Source organism: Caenorhabditis elegans, chromosome IV, assembly GCF_000002985.6.
Source record: "Caenorhabditis elegans chromosome IV".
Classification (NCBI taxonomy): domain Eukaryota; kingdom Metazoa; phylum Nematoda; class Chromadorea; order Rhabditida; family Rhabditidae; genus Caenorhabditis; species Caenorhabditis elegans.
The window spans coordinates 2,560,055-2,578,333 of NC_003282.8; the positions used below are offsets into that span (position 1 = coordinate 2,560,055).

The 18,279-nt window shown below is 35.2% G+C and overlaps 6 protein-coding genes and 1 non-coding gene across 7 annotated transcripts; 4 read left to right on the top strand and 3 right to left on the bottom strand.

The window, feature by feature from the left end:
* The first annotated feature begins 1,603 nt into the window (after positions 1–1,603).
* On the top strand, positions 1,604–2,080 carry Y69A2AR.46 (uncharacterized protein). The gene is made up of 2 exons (NM_001307686.2): positions 1,604–1,649; positions 1,882–2,080. Exons 1-2 carry the CDS (start codon positions 1,643–1,645, stop codon positions 1,974–1,976), a joined length of 102 nt encoding a protein of 33 aa, NP_001294615.1. The 5' UTR covers positions 1,604–1,642; the 3' UTR covers positions 1,977–2,080.
* A 236-nt stretch (positions 2,081–2,316) lies between these two features.
* Positions 2,317–2,592, top strand: Y69A2AR.50 (50S ribosomal protein L15; the record flags this gene model as incomplete). Its single annotated transcript, NM_001380095.1, has 2 exons — positions 2,317–2,326; positions 2,528–2,592. 2 exons carry the CDS (start codon positions 2,317–2,319, stop codon positions 2,590–2,592), a joined length of 75 nt encoding a protein of 24 aa, NP_001368330.1.
* A 1,131-nt stretch (positions 2,593–3,723) lies between these two features.
* Y69A2AR.24 (uncharacterized protein) lies at positions 3,724–4,015 on the bottom strand (the record flags this gene model as incomplete). The annotated part of the gene is made up of 2 exons (NM_001307682.1): positions 3,724–3,791; positions 4,006–4,015. The coding sequence occupies 2 exons, from the start codon at positions 4,013–4,015 to the stop codon at positions 3,724–3,726; spliced, it is 78 nt and encodes a 25-aa protein (NP_001294611.1).
* A 770-nt stretch (positions 4,016–4,785) lies between these two features.
* Positions 4,786–4,806, bottom strand: 21ur-12551. Its single transcript, NR_052987.1, has one exon.
* A 926-nt stretch (positions 4,807–5,732) lies between these two features.
* Positions 5,733–8,313, bottom strand: Y69A2AR.25 (DX domain-containing protein; the record flags this gene model as incomplete). The annotated part of the gene is made up of 14 exons (NM_067821.3): positions 5,733–5,918; positions 6,084–6,142; positions 6,195–6,239; positions 6,287–6,355; positions 6,400–6,456; positions 6,516–6,605; positions 6,658–6,738; positions 6,790–6,834; positions 7,030–7,104; positions 7,161–7,223; positions 7,265–7,318; positions 7,474–7,548; positions 7,600–7,650; positions 8,196–8,313. The coding sequence occupies 14 exons, from the start codon at positions 8,311–8,313 to the stop codon at positions 5,787–5,789; spliced, it is 1,014 nt and encodes a 337-aa protein (NP_500222.1). The 3' UTR covers positions 5,733–5,786.
* Positions 8,314–8,559: 246 nt separating this feature from the next.
* Y69A2AR.12 (Chitin-binding type-2 domain-containing protein) lies at positions 8,560–12,104 on the top strand (the record flags this gene model as incomplete). Its single annotated transcript, NM_001372747.2, has 17 exons — positions 8,560–8,632; positions 9,178–9,228; positions 9,280–9,354; positions 9,510–9,563; positions 9,605–9,667; positions 9,724–9,798; positions 9,994–10,038; positions 10,090–10,170; positions 10,223–10,312; positions 10,372–10,428; positions 10,473–10,541; positions 10,589–10,633; positions 10,686–10,744; positions 10,902–11,006; positions 11,237–11,452; positions 11,507–11,710; positions 11,801–12,104. The coding sequence occupies 17 exons, from the start codon at positions 8,560–8,562 to the stop codon at positions 11,975–11,977; spliced, it is 1,539 nt and encodes a 512-aa protein (NP_001360135.1). The 3' UTR covers positions 11,978–12,104.
* A 248-nt stretch (positions 12,105–12,352) lies between these two features.
* Y69A2AR.51 (uncharacterized protein) lies at positions 12,353–12,629 on the top strand (the record flags this gene model as incomplete). The annotated part of the gene is made up of 2 exons (NM_001307689.3): positions 12,353–12,359; positions 12,562–12,629. The coding sequence occupies 2 exons, from the start codon at positions 12,353–12,355 to the stop codon at positions 12,627–12,629; spliced, it is 75 nt and encodes a 24-aa protein (NP_001294618.1).
* Positions 12,630–18,279: the final 5,650 nt, after the last annotated feature.

Consider the following 18,279-nt stretch of genomic DNA (forward strand, 5'->3'; position numbering starts at 1 on the left):
GGCAGGAGTTCACGGTGAAATTGAATTTTTTTGAATGAAATTTCAAAAGAAAATATCGATTTTGATCCCTAAAATTAATTTAATTTAATTTAATTGAATTTAATTTATTACGATAGTAAGATATCTTGAGTTAAAACAAAGACACATAATAATTAATACAAACCATCACAAGTGGTTACATAAACAAAAATGGAAAAAACAATAAGAAAGAGACAAGAAAAAAACGTAATGGCTACAGTGAAGAAGCAACAAGAAGCACAAAATAAATGGGTAAAAAGCAGGAATAACTGATGAATAAAAGTGAAGATAAGGTAACATTAGATCAGTGTTGTTTCATTGTAGGTAGTGTTCTGTTAACAAAAAAGTGCCTCCTGAGTTTAGTGCTCCAGACATATTTATTTTTAGAACGAGTGCGGGTCTCGTGATGTTCAAATAACTCAGATGTTTTAAGTCCACTTTACCAGAGTTCATTCTGATTACTTGGATTCTGTCAATTATTTTGCGTCTTGTGCTCAAGGTTTGGATGTGGAACAACTCGTTACGTTCTATGTCTAATTTGTAATCTTTATCGGTTGGATTAATTTTTTTTTTTTGATTCTACTATAAAGGCGTCTAGTGAATGCGTTTTGTACAAATTCTATGGTTTTCTCGTCCGATTTTTTCAACGGAGAAGACACTACAGTCTCATATTCTGAACGGGGACGGATGAAAGTTTTGTATAAGAGAGTCATTAGTTTCGCATTGGAGGTACTGTACTGGTTGAATATGTTGAGGTTATTACAAAAAATAACAAACATTTCCGATTTCCTTCAAGCATTTTCTTGAAAAGTTACTTGCGGCAAAAATGAAAATTTTCATGGTGCATCTGTGAGCTCGTTGTTGTCAGAGAGAATCTAATTTTGTGAAATATTGATGAATTTCTGATTGTGAATACCGTATATCTCCTATTAATATGGCCTCCCTATTAGACTTGCACTCCCTATTAGTATTGCCCCTCGGAGACCTTCCGAAAATTAGTATGGCACTCCCTAATAGCCTTGCGTTTACTCTTTTTTATTGCAGGCCCGTCTTCAGGATTTCAACGAAAAAATTTGCCTATTTTGCAACAGTTTTTCACAACATTTCTGCGAGATTGAAGTTTTTGAACTTATATGTTACAATTAAAATCAAATTTTCTGAATTTTTACATAAGATTCGAGCTTTTTCAGAAAAAAACTAGTAAGCTCAAAGTCAGAAAAATGTTCTGAAAATTAGTATTGCACTCCCTAATAGTCCCTATTAGTATTGCAAGCGGGAAGGCCATCGAAAAATAGTATTGCAGCCATATTAATAGAAGAAATACGGTAGTTGTTTGCTGTTCAGTTAAATCTTTGTGGAATTATCTTTATTCTGAACATTTTTATGACAACAAAAGAGTGTTGCTATAATAATTTGTCACTAGCTTTCATGAAAATCGATATGTTTCAAGGAAATCTGTGTAATTTTAGGGATGAAAATCAATTTTTTTTTGAAATTTAATTCGAAAAAAATTAAATCTCCCCGTGAACTCCTGCCACTCAATGTAATTTTTCAAATTTGAGTTGAAAATATCAAAAATTAAATCAGTTCTCGATTGTGGAATCTTCGAAACGGGCGATTCTTAATGACAAGTGAGTTTATTTTGCTACTTTTAAACAATGCTTCGATGCTCCGATGGGGGTGCTTTTTTTTCGATGCTCCTGCATTTCAAGAGTGTTGTTCAGCATCAGAAAGAGCGAAAAATAAAAAATTTTGAATGAAAGACAGCGAAGTTAATTTCACACAGCTTTATTGTTTTGATTGGTGGCGGTGTTTACCGAGAAGCAGCATGTTTGAAGAAAACCATCAATTGAAAATGTTCAGGTACTGAATCAATGTCTACTATGCTTACGATATTCATATCAACAAAGGTCAACAGAGGATACAAAAGCGTCGAAGAGTGGAAACAAGAAAAATAAGAAGAGAGACTGATGGGATTGATTTGAGAACAGTCGTGAGATTTGAATAAAACTAACTGGTATCTTACAATTATTGCATTCGATCAATAAACGATTCAATTAAAATCCAAGTTTTTGGTTTTACGCACACAGTTTGCAGAAATGGATAGTTTTCAGAAAATCAAGGAAAACAGTACAATTTTTAGCGATGAAAATCGATATTTTCTTTTGAAATTTCATTTAAAAAAATTTAATTTTACCGTGAATTCCTGCCACGCAATGTGTTGTTTTTCAAATTTGATTTGAAAATATCAAAAATTTGATTAGTTCTCGATTCTGGATTCTTCGAAACGAATGATTCATGATGACACGTAAGTTTATTTTTCTACTTTCAAACCATGCTCTGAGGTTCCGATGAGGGTGCTCTTTCCGATGCTCCTGCATGTCCAGAACGTTGTTTAGCATTAGAAAGAGCGGGAATTCGAAATTTTGAGTGAGAAATTGCAAATTATTGATTTTTTGTTCAAAAAAGCTCAAATCAATCCTATGTTTATGTTGAATTTGTCTTTCAGGGTTGACCATCAACGAAGGGAACAGAAACAACGGAGGATGCAAAGGAGTCGCAGGAAGGAAATAAGAAGAATAAGAAGAGAGACTGATGGAATTGATTTGAAAATATTCGTGAGATCTTAATGAGAATAACTGGTATCTTACAATTTTCACATTCGATTTAATAAACGATTTTATCGAAAAGTTATTTTGATTTTTGTTCACATTGAATAACATTTTTCTAAAATCGAAAACTTCTAGCAAAGTAGATATTTTCCCTGAAAATGGTACTAAAGTGGAAACGAATCTGTTGATATTTTTTCAAATTTTTATTTCATTAGGGGCATAATGCTCTCATGTGCTCTCTACGAATAGTCGTTTTGTGATGCATCGCGATGGCACCCTGTTTATTGAGCTTACTGAGACATTAAGTGCACATCACGGGAGTGCGGCAAATCTCAAAATTTGAAGAGGTCGGCAAATTCGGAAAATTGGGCATATTTGCCGCCCCTGGACGAAAGCTTGCTATGTGCCAAGTGAAAGATATATGTTGCATTACTAGAATGTCCAAATATCTTGCCGCTAAGCGGTATAAAGTTGCCCATGTATTGTGCAATCTATATCTGTAACTTGGCACATATCGACATACATGTTATCCACCTTTTCACTGCCGCCCAACTTCCAGATTATTGAAAAAAATTATCGATTTTTTTTTGCAATTCTTTCTGAAATCAAAACCTTTGTATGGGTAGAGGTAATAGGCAGTGAGTTTAATGAAATTATTAAATTCCAAATTCAGAAATAGCTGATTCTTTTCAATTTCAGATGATTCAACATCTTTCCAAAGTTCCGAAAATGCTTACAAAAATTCATTTGAGCGGCGTAAAAAAATTGCCGAAAATGTTCTAAAAAATGCCAAATATCGTCGAAAGTTCACAAAATGTGTCTAAAGTTTCCGAAGACGCTGAAGGTTATGAAGGTTATTGAAATTGTCGGTAACAGTCAAGTTTGTCGAAAAAGTTTAAAATAAATAGTTGGAACATCTGAGAGCAACCGACTTTTGCCGGAATGGGCTGGCTGCATCCATAAAGCTTTTAAGTTTAGTTTCAAAATATCAAACAAAAGTTTTTGGCGTTTTTAAAGCCCTAATCAATAATATTATTGAAATCAATATTTACAAAAAAACCAACAAATAAATAATTAAAATAGTTAGATAAAATTAATCCTCTTTCATTGAACTCCTTCGTATCCTCCGTCTCTTCCTTTGCTCCACCAGTCGAGTCAACCCTGAAAGACAAATTCAATATAAACATAGGATTGATTTGAGCTTTTTTGAACAAAAGCCAATAATTTGCAATTTCTCACTCAAAATTTCGAATTCCCGCTCTTTCTAATGCTAAACAACGTTCTGGACATGCAGGAGCATCGAAAAGAGCACCCTCATCGGAAGTTCCGATTCGGAACCTCAGAGCATGGTTTGAAAGTAGCAAAATAAACTTACGTGTCATCATAAATCGTTCGTTTTGAAGAATTCAGAATCGAGAACTAATCAAATTTTTGATATTTTCAAATCAAATTTGGAAAAACAACACATTGCGCGGCAGGAGTTCACGGTAAAATGTAATTTTTTTCGAATGAAATTTCAAAAGAAAATATCGATTTTCATCGCTAAAAGTTGTACTGTTTTCCTTGATTTTCTGAAAACTATCCATTTCTGCAAACTGTGTGCGTAAAACCAAAACCTTGGATTTTAATAGAATCGTTTATTGATCGAATTTAATAATTGTAAGATACCAGTTAGTTTTATTCAAATCTCACGACTGTTCTCAAATCAATCCCATCAGTCTCTCTTCTTATTCTTTTTATTTCCACCCTTCGACGTTTTTGTATCCTCTGTTGACCTTTGTTGATATGAATATCGTAAGCATAAAATCTTCTGATAAAAAACATTATAAAAAATAGGAGCGTTTTAGAAAATTTAAATTTTTCGTTGAAAAATATTTTTTTGTTGGAAAATCCTCAAATAGTGTGAAACATTGGCAATTTCTTGAAGAAAAAAGTGTAAATTGACCGAGACTTTTTTTGATAATTGATATACTGTTAGAAAAAAAGACACATTTTGGAAAATTCAATAAATGTTAGGAAAAATCCAAATGTTTATTTTAGAGAAACAGTGAGCCTTACTTAATTTCCATTTATTTTATAAACAGTTCTGAGTTTTTTTAGCTAAAGGTTTCGAATATCTTTTTATTTCAGAAAGATCGAGATGATCAGCCGTTTCCTTGGTTCGAGATTTTTTTTACCATAATTCCAATTTTTGTGCTTTGTTTTTGCCTTCTGTGTAAGAGTAATATTTAGAAAACGAGGATCTGGCGGAATTAAAAAGTATCGTTGCCTTTATGAATCATGATAATGAATATTTGAATTATTCGAATGTCTACGTGTGTTATTTTTTGTGGAAAATTGATATAAACTAACTTAATTTCCAGTTAAATGTTATAATCTTTTAAAAGTATTTATAAATTTCCTTGACAGCAAAAAAATTAAAATTTAATATTTTCACTGTTTTTGACAGCTGAATTGCATATTTCGGGTATTTGTATCAATAAGAAGTTTCACTCCAAAGTAAATAAAAATTGCTTTTCCGAGTAAAGCCACTTGCACGGAAATTCGAATTTCGCATTTTTTTGGTTTTTCTCCTACTTTCATGTTGTTTCTCAAAATCTAATTGTAAGCAAAATTATACTTCTCTGGAGAAACAAAATTTCAGAATGAATTTAAAAATTTTTTAATGATAAATATTTTGTAGTTTATTACTGGTCGTCGGCCACAAACAAAATCTACAAAATAGAGTAAAAAATGACTAAGACTTGCGTTTTGGATGCTGTGATACAACAGTTATTGCAGAAATTCGCAACTTCTTTTCAGATTTTAGTAACTGTTTAGCCAAGTTTTGCCAACCTTAGAACTTTTCAGTGCCAATTTCTGAGAGAATCCCCAACTTTCATCAATTTTACCCAACTTTAAAGGTCTGCAAGAGTGCTTCAAAACCTGGGTTGGGAAGACTTTTGATGTTTTTTAGGATGACTGAGTGTAGGTTAACATTCAGAAAACCTTGGCGGAATGAAATGTAGACATTTTCTTGATCGACATAAAAATCTACACAATTTTTGGAGTAATTTTGCAGTCACCTATTTCAACGGCTCTTTTTTTTTAAAGTAGAACCTGTTATATATTTCCATTTTTTCTAAAACTTCATTGGTTTTCAAAGTGTTGTGAGTTCTAGTAAGCAGTAAAAATGACAAATGCGGAGACAATTCCAATTGACAGCGAGATGATCGAAGACTGATGACTTTGAAGAGAAGTTTGTTCCACCGGAGCTGACGTGGCCACATCCAATTTTGAATTCGATTTCTGAAAACAGAAAGTTCATATTGATTAAAATACTACATTAAGAATGCAAAAAATCTAAATTGTGCGCAATCATAATTTTTGTAACTAAACGTTGACTCTGAATTTATGAAATAAAATTGATCCGTCAGAGCTTAGCAGACTAATCTAAAGCTGTTTGAAAATCACCTTCATCGAAGTAGTAGGGAATGTAGTTGTCACCGTGGTTGTGGGTTCAGGAGTCGTTGCTGTAAATTGAGTTTTTAACAATTTGAATGAAATTGAAGATTCAAAACATACTGCAATCGGCATCAACAGGCTTGTCACAACCTTCACCAGAGAGTCCTAAAAAAAGTGAATGATTTATCGAATTGTGAAAAATTAAAACAAACTAGGACATCTCAAGTCTCTAAACTCAAATTCATCAATGCACAGGTATTTTGCTTCTGCCTCAGTCATTGCTTAAAAAATATTTTTGGAATAAAAAGTTAGAAAATTGTCATACTCGTATTGTGATTGCAATCATGGTCGGTGTCTTTGTAACACCCTGCACCAATATCCCCTGCAATTATTTTTTTCAATAATAGAATCACATTGTCAATTTTTGGCAGAATAACACACCACTTTTTACAACGCATGCCCAAATCCATTTCTTTATTTCAGCGTGATGCAACTTGCAGAGTGCGCGGTTTGGATAAATAGGCAAGAATCCTGAAAAGTATATTTTATCGACTTTTCAGAAATTAGAAAATTTGTTGAATACCAAGACGCATTGAGTAACATTGGCAATCATTGGTATACTTTTTGCAGAAATCCGTGCCATATGATGCTGTCGGTGGGATAGCTGAAAATTGAAAGCTTTATTCAAAGTACAGAAAAAAACTATTAAACTTACGTTTTACACACGCAGGATCACCTGCTGCATAACACACTTCTGGATCTGAAAAATCAATAAGTTCTAAAGAGCATGCTGCCTGAGAATTAAAATATTTCAGAGATAGATTCAGATGGATTGACATTAGAAATAATCACTGTACAACGACGAAAATTTTCTGAAATCCTGATAGAAGCATAGGCTTAAAACAGTTATTTTCAAAATCAGCAGGATAAATTATCGATTTTCCTGATAACAAACCATGTGTTGTATTGACATTATTGCACAAGTTCCTATCGGCATGCTTTGGTGCGATAGTACAGTACCAGATCGTTCCTAAAAATATAGACGTATATTATGAAATGAATATAATGAAACGACTGATTTCCTACCCGGACACCTGTGATCTTGCTTAAAATCCTGACACTTTTGATTAATTTCCTCCTGTTTGAGTGCTGAAATTATAAATTAGGGAATATGTTCAAGAATAACTTACGGAAATGACAGTCCTTATCAGTGATTTTGAGACAATTATCACCTGGTTCACTCCCTGAAAAAAATTGATTATTCTTTAAAAATTGTCGAGTTCTCATTTGAAAATTATAGAATTTATTCAATATAAATACAAAAACTGAGAGATCTTATTCATTTTTTTGTAAAAAAAACATTTTCTGAAAACGATCAGTTTTTGAAATCAATGTGTACCTGGGCAACGCGGGTCTTTTTTGTTCGCATCCATATTACAATATGAAGTTCCATCTGATGAATCGGCTTCGAAAACTGAAAGGTAATTACATTTTTGTGTGAGTTTCTTGTATTGCTCCAACTTACCACACTTTTTATTTACTGATGGATCGCATGGTTGTTTTTTGGTAGATGTGTCTAAAATTTTATAGTAATTTATTATGTGATTTCTATTCAAAAGTATTAACAGCTAGTCTGATTGACAATGTTTTATACGATTTTTGAAAAGTTAAAAAATCTCCGTTGTCCCCTAATTCCTATTTGAATCAATTGGGTTTGTGCGATGGTGGTGAAATATTTTTGAAAATATTTACCTTTACATGTACCGAGGGGGCGCCACCTTTGCTAAACTATACAGCTTTACAGCTTTTGCTATACAGCTCTCAGGCAAACGATACCACGCAGGCGCGCGCTCCCATCAAGCAGGAGATGGCGGGCTCTGGCATGGTGGGAACGCGCGCCTGTGTGGTTTCGTTTGCCTGCGATAATGAGGCTGTATAGCAAAAGTGACGCGCCTTTTCGAAAGGCGCCCGTAAGGCGCCGGGAATTTTCTCCCACCGAGCGTTTAAAATTGACAGAATTTGATTTAGGTACTTGCTTTACGCTCACAACTTAAAAGTGGTCTAATGTTTTATAAAAATATGACAACGCTAATTGCTTTTATCACATTTTTCGAAACGAACCTTGACGTTTTCCGATGCTTTTGAATCCAATATTCGAATCCTTAAACTGAAAATCAGTGCTCTTGGTACCAAAATCAACATTTTCATGAACCGTCAAAGCGTCCAAATTTTGAGGCATTGCGGTTGTTAACCTTAAAAACCTTTAAAAACCTTGGTTAAAAAATAGAAGATTCAATCAGTTCTTGATTTTGATTTTTTGAAAGTGACGGGTTCCCTTCGAAATTTCAACTCAGTCGTGTGATTAAGTAAGTTTTCAATTTAACAAACTAGATTTATCGTGGTCTTCGATATTCAGAGAGAATTTTCTAAATTTTTTTCTGCACTTTTATGTTATTGACTGAAATTTTGCAGGACTCATAGAAAAATGGCTCATCATTGCACTGATTTTCAGTTTAAGGATTCGAATATTGGATTCAAAAGCATCGGAAAACGTCAAGGTTCGTTTCGAAAAATGTGATAAAAGCAATTAGCGTTGTCATATTTTTATAAAACATTAGACCACTTTTAAGTTGTGAGCGTAAAGCAAGTACCTAAATCAAATTCTGTCAATTTTAAACGCTCGGTGGGAGAAAATTCCCGGCGCCTTACGGGCGCCTTTCGAAAAGGCGCGTCACTTTTGCTATACAGCCTCATTATCGCAGGCAAACGAAACCACACAGGCGCGCGTTCCCACCATGCCAGAGCCCGCCATCTCCTGCTTGATGGGAGCGCGCGCCTGCGTGGTATCGTTTGCCTGAGAGCTGTATAGCAAAAGCTGTAAAGCTGTATAGTTTAGCAAAGGTGGCGCCCCCTCGGTACATGTAAAGGTAAATATTTTCAAAAATATTTCACCACCATCGCACAAACCCAATTGATTCAAATAGGAATTAGGGGACAACGGAGATTTTTTAACTTTTCAAAAATCGTATAAAACATTGTCAATCAGACTAGCTGTTAATACTTTTGAATAGAAATCACATAATAAATTACTATAAAATTTTAGACACATCTACCAAAAAACAACCATGCGATCCATCAGTAAATAAAAAGTGTGGTAAGTTGGAGCAATACAAGAAACTCACACAAAAATGTAATTACCTTTCAGTTTTCGAAGCCGATTCATCAGATGGAACTTCATATTGTAATATGGATGCGAACAAAAAAGACCCGCGTTGCCCAGGTACACATTGATTTCAAAAACTGATCGTTTTCAGAAAATGTTTTTTTTACAAAAAAATGAATAAGATCTCTCAGTTTTTGTATTTATATTGAATAAATTCTATAATTTTCAAATGAGAACTCGACAATTTTTAAAGAATAATCAATTTTTTTCAGGGAGTGAACCAGGTGATAATTGTCTCAAAATCACTGATAAGGACTGTCATTTCCGTAAGTTATTCTTGAACATATTCCCTAATTTATAATTTCAGCACTCAAACAGGAGGAAATTAATCAAAAGTGTCAGGATTTTAAGCAAGATCACAGGTGTCCGGGTAGGAAATCAGTCGTTTCATTATATTCATTTCATAATATACGTCTATATTTTTAGGAACGATCTGGTACTGTACTATCGCACCAAAGCATGCCGATAGGAACTTGTGCAATAATGTCAATACAACACATGGTTTGTTATCAGGAAAATCGATAATTTATCCTGCTGATTTTGAAAATAACTGTTTTAAGCCTATGCTTCTATCAGGATTTCAGAAAATTTTCGTCGTTGTACAGTGATTATTTCTAATGTCAATCCATCTGAATCTATCTCTGAAATATTTTAATTCTCAGGCAGCATGCTCTTTAGAACTTATTGATTTTTCAGATCCAGAAGTGTGTTATGCAGCAGGTGATCCTGCGTGTGTAAAACGTAAGTTTAATAGTTTTTTTCTGTACTTTGAATAAAGCTTTCAATTTTCAGCTATCCCACCGACAGCATCATATGGCACGGATTTCTGCAAAAAGTATACCAATGATTGCCAATGTTACTCAATGCGTCTTGGTATTCAACAAATTTTCTAATTTCTGAAAAGTCGATAAAATATACTTTTCAGGATTCTTGCCTATTTATCCAAACCGCGCACTCTGCAAGTTGCATCACGCTGAAATAAAGAAATGGATTTGGGCATGCGTTGTAAAAAGTGGTGTGTTATTCTGCCAAAAATTGACAATGTGATTCTATTATTGAAAAAAATAATTGCAGGGGATATTGGTGCAGGGTGTTACAAAGACACCGACCATGATTGCAATCACAATACGAGTATGACAATTTTCTAACTTTTTATTCCAAAAATATTTTTTAAGCAATGACTGAGGCAGAAGCAAAATACCTGTGCATTGATGAATTTGAGTTTAGAGACTTGAGATGTCCTAGTTTGTTTTAATTTTTCACAATTCGATAAATCATTCACTTTTTTTAGGACTCTCTGGTGAAGGTTGTGACAAGCCTGTTGATGCCGATTGCAGTATGTTTTGAATCTTCAATTTCATTCAAATTGTTAAAAACTCAATTTACAGCAACGACTCCTGAACCCACAACCACGGTGACAACTACATTCCCTACTACTTCGATGAAGGTATAAAAATCAGCGAAGCGCAACAATATCAGTATTTTCCTGTCCTATTTGCTTCAAGTTTTTAACATTTTCTCTTTTTTTCTCACATCTAAAACAACCGGGTTTTTGCTGCGAGACATAAAAACTTAAATTTTTCAAAAACGAGGACATCTTTCAGAGGAGACCGCCACCACCACCGCCTCCACCAATACATGAAGCGCGACCAGAGGTTGGCAATTCGAATCAACTCAGAACAACTGCAGCATCTAGGAAGGATTTTGAGGTGAGAAACTTTAGGAAAATGCATGTATTTTTCCGAGAAAATCAATAATTTACAAAACAAAATTTAAAATTTAAAAACTTGATAAATCGATGAATTTTCATGAAAATACCGAAAAGTATATCTTGAAAAGTCGATAAAGTTTTGTAAAAATCGATAATTCTTGAGATAAACACGTTATTTGAAGTGTCCAATGATTTCCTATAAAAATCAATAATTTTGCAATATTCCAGCAGACGTCCACGTCAGCTCCAGCAACGTCAACATCATCAACAGCAGGAATCATTGGAGGAGTTGCTGCTTTGGTGGTGGTATGTGCTCTTGCAGTGCTCTTCTTCTTCTGCTGGAGAAATCGTAAGAAGGAGAAGCCGAATGTCATCAGGAAAGCACCACTTAGAGCACCTATCCGTCCCAGACAGTCTCCGAATCCGAATAGCAAGCCTACTACGGTATGGGTTGGGAGATATTTTAAGCACAAAAAAAAACTAAAACTATGATTTCAGCATCCATCTGAAAAGAGTGAAAAGGGCGGGGCAACATCTGCACCTCCAAAGAACACAGAAATGAGGGAGAAGCTTCTGGAGACTCAAGCCAACCTTCAGAAGATCCGGGCCCACATGAAGAAGAACGCTCTACGGCACAAATCGGACACTAGAACATCGAAGTTCAAAAAGATGGGAGCAATCTTCATTCTCATGGAGCCTGATGTAAGTTTTTGAGGCTCACGCAAAGAGCCTTTGGCTAGCCTACCTCATATTTTCAGAGACAACTGAAAAAAAATCATGTATGTTTTGCAGATTCTCACGCCGCCGGTACTTCCCAACGTTGCCCTCGACAAAGTGTTTTATGATCCGACATACAACGAGATGTACGATATTGGAACCGATGTTGATGACATCGAGCTGGATGCGTCCTTTATGGTGGATCCAAGCACAATCACGGAGGACGAGGCAACGAAGAACACACCATCGTAAAAGGGAACGGAGACAACAGAGGATACAAAGAAGCCGACGGGAGGAAATAAGAAGAAATAAGAAAAATTGATGGGATTTGATTTGAGAACAGATTTTGAGAACGTCAGAACAGATTTTTGAGAACAATATTTTACTAGATTCCGATTTTTTTGGCTTTACACATACAGTTTGCAGCTTTTCAGAAAATCGATATATTTCAAGGAAATCAGTGCAATTTTAGCGAAAATTGAGAATTTCTTATAAAGTTTCATTTGAAAAACATTTTATTTTAAAGTGAACTCTTGCCACGCAATCTTTTTTTTTCAAATTTGATTTGAAAATATCAAAAATTGAATTAGTTCTCGATTCTGGAATCTTCGAAACGGGCGATTCTTAATGACAAGTGAGTTTATTTTGCTACTTTGAAACGATGCTCCGAGGTTCCGATGGGGGTGCTCTTTTCGATGCTCCTGCATTTCAAGAGTGTTGTTTAGCATCAGAAAGAGCGGGAATTGGAAATTTTGAATGAAAGACCACGGAGTTATTGATTTTCTGTTCAAAAAAGTCCTAATCGATTCTATGTTTATGTTCAATTTGTCTTTCAGGGTTGACTGGAGTGGTGGAGCAAAGGAGGAGACGGCGGATGCGATGGAGCCAATGGAAAGAAGATTAATTTTAATGAACTATTTTAATTATATATTTGTTGGTTAAAAAAAATATTATTGATTAGGGCTTTAAAAACGCCAAAAACTTTTGTTTGATATTTTGAAACTAAACTTAAAACTTTATGGATGCAACGAGCTCATTCCGGCAAAAGTCGGTTGCTCTCAGATGTTCCAACTATTTATTTTAAACTTTTTCGACAAACTTGACTGTTACCGACAATTTCAATAATCTTCAGCAATTCAGCATTTTTGAACGAATTTGTTAATTTTGTCGTCTTCGGAAGTTTATGACATTTTTTTCCAACTTTTGAAAACTCTCCGCAATCGGCGGCAATTGTCAACAGCTTCAGACATTTTTCTCCATTTCCCGCAACTTTCGGCAGTTTCAAGCAGTTTTCGACAGCTCATAAAAGTTTTCGCTTATTCTGGAAATTTTTCGGCAACTTCGCACATTTCCTCAGCTTTCTATTTTTAGTTTTTCCATAAGTAACGGGAGACTATGGCCTCCATGAGAAGAAGGCGTGCTTTCAGGGCCTGGCGCCTGCCTCCAACCTGCCCGCCTCACGCTGCCTCGCCTCATCTCTGCACTTGGGCGAGAAGTCTGCGGATTGATGTTTACGTCGCGGCCAACACTTTTCTGGTTCAGCGCCGCACTATAGGGCTATACAGGAGGCGCGAGGCAGGCGGAGGTCGGGCGCGGCTCGCGCTTCGGCGCCTGCATGGAAGCCCTAGCCAGTTTCCCATAGTTTCTGCAAACATTGGCCAACTTGCTCCCAGTTTTCGATAACTTTCATCAGCTTTTGCTCAATTCTGGCAATTTTTGACAATAACAAAAGACTGTTTGAAAGAACATTCGCCAACTTTAGATGTTCGTTTTATATTTTGAAGACGCTTGCCAACTATCACTAATTAAAATTTCCGGCAAATTGTCGGAGTTTAAAATGTCCGGCAAATTGGCAAGCCGGCAATTTGCCGAAAACTCTCTCCTCAAAATGCACGTTGTGTCAGAAAGTCTCATCGCGGTTTGATCTACAAAAAATGCGGGAATTTTTCACCAGAGAAATTGTGACGTCAGCACACTCTTAACCACGCGAAATCAGATGAGATGTCTGCGTCTCTTCTCCCGCATTTTTCGTAGATCAAAGCGAAATGGGACTTTCTGACACCACGTGAAAATGTGTGGTGATGAGTATGTTTTATCAGATAATATAAAAGTTATCAGGGAACCGAAAAATCATATGAAGTGCTTTTTTCTTTTAAAAAACTATTCAGCATAGTCATATTTATCAAAAAAATTATTTTTTTAAAGATTATTTTTAAGAAATTCAGAAAATGCATCTAAAGCTTCTTTTCAAAAATTCAAAAGTACCGGAAAATCATATAAAGTGCTTCTTTTTTCTTTTATAAAACTGTTTAGCATAGTCGAATATACCAGAAAATACCAAACAAAGTATGCTATCTTGTACGAAAGATTATTTTAAAAAATTCAGAAAATGCATCTAAAGCGGTTTTTTTTCAAAAATTCAAAAGTACCGGAAAATCATAAAAAGTGCTTCTTTTTTCTTTTATAACACTGTTTAGCATAGTCAAATATACCAGAAAATACCAAACAAAGTATGCTATCTTGTACGAAAGATTATTTTAAAAAATTCAGAAAATGCATCTAAAGCGGTTTTTTTTCAAAAATTCAAAAGTACCGGAAAATCATATAAAGTACTTCTTTTTTCTTTTATAAAACTGTTTAGCATAGTCGAATATACCAGAAAATACCAAACAAAGTATGCTATCTTGTACGAAAGATTATTTTAAAAAATTCAGAAAATGCATCTAAAGCGGTTTTTTTTCAAAAATTCAAAAGTACCGGAAAATCATAAAAAGTGCTTCTTTTTTCTTTTATAACACTGTTTAGCATAGTCAAATATACCAGAAAATACCAAACAAAGTATGCTATCTTGTACGAAAGATTATTTTAAAAAATTCAGAAAATGCATCTAAAGCGGTTTTTTTTCAAAAATTCAAAAGTACCGGAAAATCATATAAAGTGCTTCTTTTTTCTTTTATAAAACTGTTTAGCATAGTCGAATATACCAGAAAATACCAAACAAAGTATGCTATCTTGTACGAAAGATTATTTTAAAAAATTCAGAAAATGCATCTAAAGCGGTTTTTTTTCAAAAATTCAAAAGTACCGGAAAATCATAAAAAGTGCTTCTTTTTTCTTTTATAACACTGTTTAGCATAGTCAAATATACCAGAAAATACCAAACAAAGTATGCTATCTTGTACGAAAGATTATTTTAAAAAATTCAGAAAATGCATCTAAAGCGGTTTTTTTTCAAAAATTCAAAAGTACCGGAAAATCATAAAAAGTGCTTCTTTTTTCTTTTATAACACTGTTTAGCATAGTCAAATATACCAGAAAATACCAAACAAAGTATGCTATCTTGTACGAAAGATTATTTTAAAAAATTCAGAAAATGCATCTAAAGCGGTTTTTTTTCAAAAATTCAAAAGTACCGGAAAATCATAAAAAGTGCTTCTTTTTTCTTTTATAACACTGTTTAGCATAGTCAAATATACCAGAAAATACCAAACAAAGTATGCTATCTTGTACGAAAGATTATTTTAAAAAATTCAGAAAATGCATCTAAAGCGGTTTTTTTTCAAAAATTCAAAAGTACCGGAAAATCATATGAAGTGCTTCTTTTTTCTTTTATAAAACTGTTTAGCATAGTCGAATATACCAGAAAATACCAAACAAAGTATGCTATCTTGTACGAAAGATTATTTTAAAAAATTCAGAAAATGCATCTAAAGCGGTTTTTTTTCAAAAATTCAAAAGTACCGGAAAATCATAAAAAGTGCTTCTTTTTTCTTTTATAACACTGTTTAGCATAGTCAAATATACCAGAAAATACCAAACAAAGTATGCTATCTTGTACGGAAGATTATTTTAAAAAATTCAGAAAATGCATCTAAAGCGGTTTTTTTTCAAAAATTCAAAAGTACCGGAAAATCATATGAAGTGCTTCTTTTTTCTTTTATAAAACTGTTTAGCATAGTCGAATATACCAGAAAATACCAAACAAAGTATGCTATCTTGTACGAAAGATTATTTTAAAAAATTCAGAAAATGCATCTAAAGCGGTTTTTTTTCAAAAATTCAAAAGTACCGGAAAATCATAAAAAGTGCTTCTTTTTTCTTTTATAACACTGTTTAGCATAGTCAAATATACCAGAAAATACCAAACAAAGTATGCTATCTTGTACGGAAGATTATTTTAAAAAATTCAGAAAATGCATCTAAAGCGGTTTTTTTTCAAAAATTCAAAAGTACCGGAAAATCATATGAAGTGCTTCTTTTTTCTTTTATAAAACTGTTTAGCTCTCAGCTTTCTTCTTTCTCCGGAGTCTCTTCGAACCGCCAGCTTCTCCTCCACGATCGACTGGCTGACGACGTTGTCTGGGCCTTCTTCTTCGTCCTCTGCAGCGTCTTCTTCGTCATTCGTTGGATTTGACACTAAAATCCTTGCGTTCGGAGCCATGCAACTGTTTGAGATCCGAACCAATTGTCTTCTCTCTCGAATTTCGCATCGACCATCAGAACCACGTCCTTTTTGTTCCAAATAATCGATCGGTTGAACCATTGGCGCACTCTTCAGTATCAGCTTTATTTCACTCTTCCGCTCGTTTCCATAGAAACCTCATTCCTTAAATCTCGAAAACTTCGATCTCGATTCTCCTTTGAATGCTGCTGCATCGTCCTCAGTCATCGACACAAGAGCATCTCCTTGATATTTGCTCGAAAATCTCCGCTGGGATCTTCATGTGCATCCTCCCAGCCACCTCGAACTTCTTCGATCAGAAAAAAAAAATTTCTAAAATTCTTCAAAGATTTGCGTTCAAAATGTTGAACCTCAATGGTTTTCAATCACCTTTCTTAACGGAAAAATTTCTGTCTCGAAAATGTATGATTAATGTGGAAAATAAAACCGGTTCTGAGACCGGGAGGAAGAAAACAAACAAAAATTTACCTTACTCGACAGGATGACGTCTTTCTTCTTCCGCTTCCACAATCAAATATGCTGAACTGCATTACGCTGACTCGCCACATCCGATGCTCTTGGATCCTCCGTTGGCGATCAGCAAGACTTTCCAAAGTCAGGTACGGCAAAAATAATTGCCCAATCCATACTGGATTCTTTTACAGCGTTACAGACGCTGTATCGATTTTAAAATCACACACTGACACATTATATCAGTTTTCACTTTGTCAACTGGCTTCACGAATAAAGGCACGGTCATGATACCGCAATATTTTGAATGAAATACTTACATTAGAATCTTAGATTCTTCCTGCGTTCCTCCGCTAGCCATTGACCATCGACTTTCCGTCTTCTTGATGCTCTGGACCCGATCCTCGACTGCCACTTGTCTTGATCTTCATGTGAACTTGTTGTTCCGTCCCGCATCCTCTTCCACGACCGACCTCCGATCGTATGAGCTCCTCGATTGCTCACCGAATTTCTTGTAGAAATACATCCTGATTTTCGCCACTCTTGGGTCTCCCAAAGGACACTTGAGAAATCTCATTTCTCTACCTGTATCATCATCTCTTGCGACCTTCTTGAACAAACTTATCGATTGTCTGAACAAGATGAATATAAACTGGAATTTTTCCGCTACTGACAACGGACTCACATCAGTAACGAAATTATTGCATTCGAAACCCGTGAACTCATCTCTCACGATGATTTTTAATTATTTTCCCATCGAGCTACCTGCTGTCAAACATACTCCTCTTATGCTGACACGCCCCATCCGACGCGGTACTCGGTTTTGCTGCTTTTGCAACGATTGATTTCTCGAGGACTCCTCGATCATCTCACCTCCTTCTGCGCCACCTGCGCTTCAGGAATTAACAAATTTTCCTCCACCTCTAACACCAATTATAAAATGCACGGAATTGAGTCCGCAGAGTGAGACTCTCACAAGCCTCACTAGAAATTTTCAAAAACAACCGAAACCTTCAGTTACCTGACTCTCCAAATCCTTTATGCGAAACTCTGACCAACTCGTTAATCATCACCGACGCCGCTTCAGCCAAATGCCACGTTGAAGCACAACCAATCTCCATCTGAGTTCGCTCCACTGCATACCGGTCTTCTTCAGGAAGGAAATTCAGCTCGGCGGATTTGCCAGTCTGCCACTACTGCATCCATGAGCACGAAACACTATTTTTAATAGAGGAGAACCCGTGCGGAGACGGTTGGAAAGTGAATTTGAGTTGGAGCTCGAAATCCTGATTTGTGGCTAATCGGTCTTGAAAAATGAGACACTACTCAAACCCGTCTGCAACATTTTATTAAAAGTTTTTCCTAAAATAAGAGGTAAACATAATGAGCGAAAATTGTTAAATTTTGACCCCAGAGTGCTAAACATATTTGATTTTAACACTCCCCGACGAAGTTACGAAATCCAGATGTGTGAATACTTCCCCTGAGGAGGCAGGGAAAGCATTCGATGTGACCCTACAGCGGTGTCGTGCTTATAAGATAGATGGTTCTCTTACCAGTACGTCAGGTGTACTACCCCTAACTTCAGCCGACCTTCACTAAACTGACCTTACTTTCCACCGAATCCATCGTCGCTCGACTT